Below are 9,290 nucleotides of genomic sequence, written 5' to 3' on the forward strand. Positions count from 1 at the left end.
AGTTTCATAACAAAAAGTTCTCTTAGGCAGAAAAGTTTCACTGGATAAAAAACAAGACATCATCATCATTGTGACATCCCATGAGGTCCAAAATCATGTAAATTGCAGAATTTTTGTGTTTAAATTATAACAATAGATTATATGAGAGAGAAAAAGGAAAAAATCCCTTTATCTAAACAACGAAGCACAATATGTAAACAAGTTCCGGGACAACTCCAACAGATGTTTAACGATCTATCAATGTCAAACCAAGAGATGGAACTCTGACACAAATGCTCGTATACAATCAAAATAGATTAAGAAATTGTGAAAAGGAAGAAGGTTTGACAGTCAAAGAGACATCGTGCTGGATTGTTTGAATTCTGAAATGTCATAATAAAGGAAATAAAGAGCTAACTTACAAGTGTAGAGGCCTAAGTTTCATCAACATCTCCCGGTCAGAGTCAAGAGACTGTGTCAGATAGACCAGCGGTACCCAACCTCTTTATCGCCGCGGACCGGTCAACGTTTGATATTTTACCGCGGCCCACTGAGGGGAGAAGTTGATTGTTTATATTTTAGATTGATTTAATTTAATAATTTTAATTTAATTGTATTTAAACATGCCTTCAAAATAAAATATAGTTACACCAAAAAATGAATATAATGTGATTTAACATTTTAACTCACTAGAACGTTAAATCAATGAAAACCCTGAGCTTGTTTCTTTGCAACAAGATGGTTCCATCTGGGGGTAATAGGAGATAATAACACCCGAAGTGTGTTTCTTATGTCCAGTTTATTCCGTTGTTCTGTCGTCCATTAAAAGTCGCACAAAACCAAGAGAAATATACCATAGTAAATAAAATGAAACTACTGTACCGGTAATTTAATGTTCCTTGGGCAGCCCGGTATCATTTGATCCACGGACCGGTACCGGTCCGCGGCCCGGGGGTTGGGGACCACTGAGATAGACTGTCTTGAATAGACCTTTCCCATGACTCTAACAGCTCTCGGACCTCATCTAGAGATGGAGGAGGGACCAATCAAAGAACAAACTAAGGAAACTTGGACCAATCAAAACGTGGGATTTGAGAAAAAAAATACTATAAAAACCCTGAATCTCAAGGTTGCAAGAGAGTTCTCCTCCAATATTTAGCATGATAAATCTGTGTCACCTCTACTCAGGATAATCCCAACACATCTGATGCTCTCTGACATCGGCAGAAAGCATCGGATTCCTCTGGATTAAGCCCGAAGTCATGCTCATTAAGTTGTGTTACCATCAACTACATGGGACACGACCACATCTTCGTCAATCATCTGCATCCATCCAATGAACCCTTCTCGTCGGCCTCAGGACTACGAACAATAGACCAAAACTCTCGCCACTCCAAAGGAACACAGAGAGAACCAAAGGGAACTGTCTAATATCGATGTAAGCATGAATTTGACAAAATAAATGGCTTTTTAACTTTGTAAGACACTTGTCATCATTCGTCTCCTCCACCACAGCCCACATACGAACTTCCCTTAGGTTCATCCTGATGTGGGATTAATTGATCTCCCCCCTAACAGTTGGCAAGTTTACATTTATTTATTTAAAATGTCTCAAGGACAATACTTGCTTCCCAATACCATAACCAATCAACAAAATCCATTAAAATATACACTAAAATACTACATAATTTTAAGAAAATAAATATAAATGATACTGTCTTTCTGCATCAAGATACTTTAATGATAACAAAAATAGCACCTAAACAATAACAGACATTAGCAAGTACTTTTGATATCATATTGATTTCTTCATCATGCAACATAGAGTACCAATTAAAAATTCCATTAGAACATTCATATAAAGAAAAAGAAATACATATTTGAATTTACAAACTAAGATTTAAACATAAAAATAATGGAATATTGATTTTATAATGATATAAAAAGAAAAGCCAAGTGAAACTGTAATGGGCAAATGTAAAACAGACAGTTTTCCAAGGACATTACAATATTACTGTTTTAATGAACATTACAACATTCTCAAATAATATTCAACATAATTAGAATAATTTAAATTTGTAGCATTTTTTGGAAGATCCTGTATTATGTATATTGGTAGTGCATACAGGATGTTAGTTTCAAACTTATAACAAGATTACTGAAATAGAACCTTGTCATAAGCTGAGGACTATTGTATTAATAAATTCAGAGAAAAAAGATGCATATTATACAGAAATAGCATCATTTTTCTTAATAACTTTTTTAATATTTCAAAAAGCATGTGAAAAATTTCTATCTTAATCTTAAAAGATCAATTTATATAAAATAACAAAATACAGTATTTACTCGCATATAAGACGAGGTTTTTATTCATTTTTCATTGCTTCAAAAACCTAGGTTGTCCTATACGCATGAACAAAGGATTCGTTATGTTTTTTGCAATAATTTTTGATAAATGACTGTGTGTTCGCATTTTTTTACTGGATGCTCACCCTCTGGTGTTTAAAAGCAAAAGTATTTTATCTGTGTCGTTTCAATCATTCTTGTGTATCGTCAAGAGTACATATGAATAGCAATAGGAAAAGCAAAGCTTTTGAACTGAATTCCAATTTGAAATTCCAAAATCATACGGGAGCTCAATATAAGTTTTAATCCATTCCCATGTGAAAACAGATGATTATTCGGAAATCAAAATTCAGAGAAACTCATAAGTGTAATCGACAAAGTGGTTTCGACTGTTAAAAATTGGCAAAAAAGGTTCCCGATTGTTCAACTTTACATGAACAAATTATGTTGTCGATTTTACAAGATTTTTCCTTAAAGTTTAAAATGCCAGTAATTTTTGAAGGACAATTGTGCATTTATGTGCATTTGACATTTTATTTGTGATTAAACAAAATATAATTAAATTGTATTTATAAATCTAATTTTTTTTATTTTAATCCTTAAAGTCACACCTAGTCCTATATGCGAGATCATCTTATAAGGAAGTAAATACAGTATTTAGAATAATTTCAAAAATATTAAAGATATTTACAGAAAAATTTATATTAGAAAAATGCTTATTATGAAATTTAAAAATTTTAGTATTTACAGGTAATCATAATATATCATACAGGAGGTTTTAAAATGTCAAAACAATGTTATCAGAAGTTTGCAAAAGTTCTACAGCTGTTTTTATGCAAAGGTAACATTCTTATCATTTACTGCTAAAAATTTTTTAAAATTATAGAATTGATATTTATAACTTACATAAAAATTTATTAATATATCTGATAGAATTTGAAAAGTGTTAATTTTGTAATTAAATATTTAATTGTAAAAGAAGCTATTAACTATTTTACAATATTAAAATTAAATTAAATTAATATTAAAAAATTAGACAATATTAAAATAATTAATACAAATAAAATGTCAATATACTTGGTCATATTAGCTGTCCAATATTTATTATTGTTAAAATTTTAGAAATTTGCAATTGTATACCATATTGTAAAACAATAATAATAGAATTAGACTATATATATATACATACATACATACATACATACATACAAGCATATATACATGCACGGATGGTTCAAAGTTGACCTGGACTTTATTTTCTTTTACAGCAATATAAAAAACACAAAATGCACAATACCATTCAGTTTTTCTTCAGATAATTTTCCTACATGTCAATACATTTTTTCCAGCATTTGGGCATCTTGTTGATGCCAGTAAGCATAAAAGTTTTTGTCCTGAGCATGGACCCACTGTTGGACAGCCTCCTGGAGCTCTTCATCTGATAAAAATTTCATTCCACCTAGGTGTTCCTTCAATAGACCAAATAAATGAAAGTCACCAAGGGCCAAATCAGCAGTCATATTCTGGTCACTTGTCTCTTCTTTTAGAGATAAATGATAAAAATGAGAGAAGAAACTAGTCTTCTGGGGACAAAGGCAGTTCTTTAAAATATATTAAAACTTTAAAGGTTAAAAAGAAATAAATAACCATTGGTTTTTACATCTATAACCACATTTAATCAGAGACAAAGCCAATACCAAGCTGTTCAAACATTTATAATAATAAATACATCTTAACCCGATTATAACGATATCGGATGTAACGACAACCCTAATATAACGTCAAATTTTTATCGGTCCCACAATTTTACTATACTAGATAATGTTAAAAAACCCACTTGTAACGACATAAAACCCTGTTTTAACGTCATATTTGAAGCACTTTTAAATTTACAAAATTAAATTATAAATTTTATTTATCAAAAAAAATACTGTGTTCAGTCCTAGAGTCAGAGTCCGCTTCCTAGAACGATTGTGGGTGGTATTGTCACCACCTGATTCAATGGGGTGAGATGCGCCACCCCTTTAAACGACGTGACAGTGGGTTAGTCTGCATAGCTCTCATACTCGTGTTGTAGTTTACAATCTAAAATAACTGACTTTTTTTAAGTGAATATTTTTATTGTTTTTTTTTAATTGATATACATTAATTTAACCTAAAAGTGAAATATATTGGACTTCATGTCCATTGATAGATAAGCAAGAAACGAGAAAATTATCATCCAGGCGTTAAAACCGAAAGTGCCGCCATTATCGAAACTTGACAAATAAAAATTTCTTATAAAAAATAATTTTTGAAATTTTTAATTACATCGTTGTAAATTTAGACATAATAATGTAAATAAAGTTGATTTAAATATTTAGTTTGCACTTTTATACATACGATATTAAATTAGATGAATTTTATAACAGATTCTTAAATAGGCTTGATACTTTTATGGGACTGAAATTATGACCCCGCAGATAACGACACTCGGTTATAACATCAAAAAATTGCCGGTCCCATGGATGATGTTATAAGCAGGTTAAACTGTATATATTTATAATAAATACTAACGTTTGAACACCTTGATATATATTTTTTTCTTTTTAACCTTTAAAAGTTTTAATATATTTTGAAAATTTTAAAAAAGAAAACCCACACCATTGATATATTTAATTATATATTTTAAGTATACTGTACAAGAGGCAGTTCTAGTCACTCATAATGACCTTGTCTTTGTTGTTGATAATTTTACTAGGTTGATTAGACATATTTGGGTTATCTGTGTGCACAACATAGTACAGAATTTTAACCAATCAAATTGTAAAATTTTTGAAAATGTAGAGTACAAAATTATAGTGTGTGGGGTAAGGAAAATATGAGATTCTAATAAAGCATGTGACTGACAATAATATGTTTTCATTTTATAATGTTTTTACATATTGTAATGTCAAAATGTTCAGTAGCACTGTTTCTTAACAAACAGAAATTTTAATAACTTTAGTTAGTTAGGAAAAAAAAATGCATACTTAACTAATGAGGAAATTAGATGGATGAAAGTAATGGATAAGATTAACAACATATTCATACTTGATATCATTAAAAACATATTCATAATTGATATAGAATCATTAAAAAAGGATGGAATCAGTGGTGTTCCCAAGTGAAATGTAAAGTAGCTGCTTTAAAAATAGTATTATCTCTATTTCGAAATATTCTTTCCCAAGATATAGAACATTCCCTAATATTGTGTACAGGTTAAAGGTTACAGACAAAAGACAACTATCTGTTCATCTCTAGAAGACAAAGGAATTTTCAAAAGAGCGAGTCATCCAGAAATGTGTTTGGAGAGAAGTAATGATCTAGATGTAAATAAATGTTTAGTCAATCTGGGACAAGCTTGTGACAGACAGCCTCTCAAAGATGTGTGTCTACATCATACCAGAATACAGCCCTAGGACTGTAGGGCAGATGACTGGGCACCTCCCACACTGTAGCTGAGTCAATGTGGCAACAGTCAGATGCACAGTATGGAGCTAAATGTTGTTGTGTAAGAACTGGACGCCTTTGGTGATTTTCCAGTTCTTGTTCTGCAAATGGAAATGAGCACCTTTTCCTGCAGCAAACTGTAATACTGGTCAGGTGACAGTTGGCCAGTATGAGCTCCTCTCACTTATTGCAGTGGGTCCATATGAGCATAGGGAAGGATAGTAATCATCTCTCTGCCTTCAGAAAATTTGCTGCACCAATCAAAGACACTAGAGTGTGATAGGGTCAATTCATCAAACTGTGCTGAGTATAATGAATGTCAGCTGGTTTGACTTTTTCATTGACGAGAAATTTGATGATACACTGCTGTTTGTGAAAATTGATACACTCAGAAATAATGGAACTAAGGAAAGTACATTGTACAGATCACATAGCAGAAAGTACAAATCATTACTTTTTCAGCACTCAACAGCCAATGTAGGCAGTAAAGTTCACCATGCACCCCAAGAGCCCCTAAATATCATGGCTTGGACAGGAAAAGGCTCTGGATCTCCTGCGATAGGAGATGCCTGGCTGCTTCAATGCAAGTCCACAATTCATTGATGATGACTAGTGGAATTACCTGGTAGACCAGCCTCAGACATGCATCTTCCACATGTTCAATAAGGAACATATTAGGTAAACATGCAAGCTATGGAAAAAACAGTATCTGCTATTCACAAAAGACTGCTTGCACAATCTGCAGGGGGCAGGCATTTTTCTGCTGAAATATTGTGCCAGGTGCCCACCAGTGGACAAGTGAATAACACCACTTAACACTGATAGTTGGCCATAGTTTCCACAGACATGTGGAGTTTCAGGTTTTTTCTCATTTGTAACATCTAAAAAGGGCCAGTTTTCCATAGAAAGTCCTCCTGAGAGGCATCCTCTTGGCAGATTGCCCACATATTACATTGCCATATACAAATAATCCAATTTAATCATGCCAGGACTACGTTGCAGGAAGGGTACTTCTGCCAGTACAGTGTCCTGGGCAGTGAGAGATCTCTCAATTCATAGCAGGTAAGATTGCAAATGGTACCCAATGGCACTCCAAACCATGACACTGAGCATTGGGCCAGTGTGATGCTGCCAAATATAGTACATACATCCAGGTGTCGTTCACTAGAAAGTCATCTAACATGTATGTAATCATCATGATTTAACAAAGTTGAAGCAAAACTCATTAGAAAAGATGACTCGTTGCCATTCTGCATGCCAATGTCTGTATTTGATGTCTCACTGCAATAAGATGCACAATTGATTTAGAGTCAGTGGGAGCTGCAACAATGGGCAAGGAGACAATCCTCTTTGCAAGAGACAGCAAACACTGCTGGTGTACATCCTGTGGTCTATAATAGTGCTCTACTGCTGTACTAAAACAGTGGATGGAGGGGTGTAATCTGTGATACCCATGCAGTAAAGGTACTGTACCTAACCTTCCTTTCAGTTCTACAATGTTGGAATCCTGATCCACAATATTGGTGAATATGACCCTCAACTGTCCACTGACACATGAGCATGACCATACTGGCAGCTAGTACTATACGCATGGCTATCTAGAGGTTGGATAATCCAGATTCTTGCATCTCAATAATTTTGCTGCACTCAAAAGTCCATTAATTATTCATAATGAATTTTCTGTCAGCAACAGAGCACAATGTGACACAAGAAACCAATGTGCAATCTGAAAGTTCACCTGTCACTGCTTGTAGTCTCTGGTGAGCCATTATTTATATCCAAACATGCACAATTTGGAAGGCACTGCTGCACAATGATGCACATACAATTAAATTATAAGTGTAATCATTTGCATATTTCAACATTGACTACCATCCTGTAAGTTTCATACTCACAGTTCTGTTTCTATACTATAGCTGCAATGTCAATGCCACATTCTGTCATCTGTCCATCCCACCAGGAATGGATTTGTGAGACTGAGCCCTTGATTTTGCTATATTTTACAAAAGTTTTAAGCCTAATTTCCCTTCATGATTGTTAAGAAAACATCACAAGGGAAAAGTATTGAATGTCACCTTTCTCATCAACAACTGCTAAGAAAGGATAACTTACAGTTAAAGGGATGAGAATGTCAACATTCACATTGCATAAACAGGATGAATCTAACATTGCACGAACTAAAGATTACATTCTACATTCAATTTCAACACCTTTTTCTGTCTCCCTGGATCACCTCTGATCCAACACCTGCAAATTCAGCCGTTATCTTCAACAACACTTGATCACATGATCATTTTCCCAGACCAAAACAAATATAAGGCTGATACACCCCCCTCTTTGAGGTGGTCGTTTCTCTGAAATTATTTTTACTCTGTGCACATGCCAAAACAACATCTCCAAGCTGTGCTCGTCTCCTAGAAATTTTTTAGGTTGTGCAGATTCTCCTTGAAAGTTCTCCAACATTGGTTCACTCATTAAAACCCACTTGATTCTCGAAGTCACTAGAAGATGGAAAGAGGTAGGATATTTCTCAAACTTTTGTAAACTCTCTCTCTCGGCGTGGCGAACTATTATCAGTAAACTAGATGGTTCGAATACCCTCGCGGTCTGGTTTACACCACTGATTATTCTTATATGTATCTGAAATTGTGTAACCATTTTGTTGTTAGTTGTTAAATTTAGTTATTCATTAAAATTTTGATTTTTCTTAATTACTTATGGTGTTCGTTACTTGAGTATCAACTACATTTTACCAACAACCCCTCTCACCTTCCCACTTGACCTGACAAGCTGATCCCGAACCGTGGGAAACGCGTAAAAAGAAACACACCATCCACTGACTCTGAGTGGTTATTACCTAACCACTGCCGGTAAAGAGGTAAGATCTCGACCTTATTCCCAGTTACTCACAGATTCATCATATTTCATTTTAATTTCAAATCTCCCAACATTAGGTCACAAACAAAAAAATAAATAAATAAATAATAAATAAATAAATTATAGATCAATCTTGAACCATGTATACATGTACTGTACATAGACAGACAGACAGACACACACACACACACACACACACACAAAAACAATTTAAGAAAATTAATTTTCAAATTACCTGCGAACCTCTTGATATGCATGCGTCACATGTAATATTACTTCCATCACAAACTGAAAAATATATTTAATACATTATTTTTCTGATTACATAATAAGAATTTCAGTAATTCCACTAGAAAATGGGCATTTAATATATTTGTAAGTATACATCTACATTCAACTGTATATCTAACAGCAACTGTTGTTCTTTCGATGTTTACCAATTTGCATGGAGTTCGTTGCGTGCAACGGTACACATGAATGGTATAGTAGTTGCTTTGGTGTATACTCGCCTCTATGACCAGGAAATAATAAGAAAAAAAATTAAAAACTGAAATTATAAATAGTAAATATTTAACGATTCGTAAGAACAAGAAAGGATCTGTAGTTCTCTTTATATA

The 9,290-nt window shown here is 33.6% G+C and overlaps 1 protein-coding gene across 1 annotated transcript in view; it reads right to left on the reverse strand.

The window, feature by feature from the left end:
* LOC111635951 (pituitary tumor-transforming gene 1 protein-interacting protein-like) overlaps positions 1–9,290 on the reverse strand; it is a 44,338-nt gene that overhangs the window by 23,426 nt on the left and 11,622 nt on the right. The window contains 1 exon segment of the mRNA XM_023381097.1: positions 8,909–8,961. Within this exon segment, the coding sequence (XP_023236865.1) occupies positions 8,909–8,961 (53 nt within the window).

This window comes from Centruroides sculpturatus, unplaced genomic scaffold (assembly GCF_000671375.1).
Source record: "Centruroides sculpturatus isolate CEXI.00-Female unplaced genomic scaffold, Cexi_2.0 scaffold954, whole genome shotgun sequence".
In the NCBI taxonomy this organism is placed as follows: Eukaryota; Metazoa; Arthropoda; class Arachnida; order Scorpiones; family Buthidae; genus Centruroides; species Centruroides sculpturatus.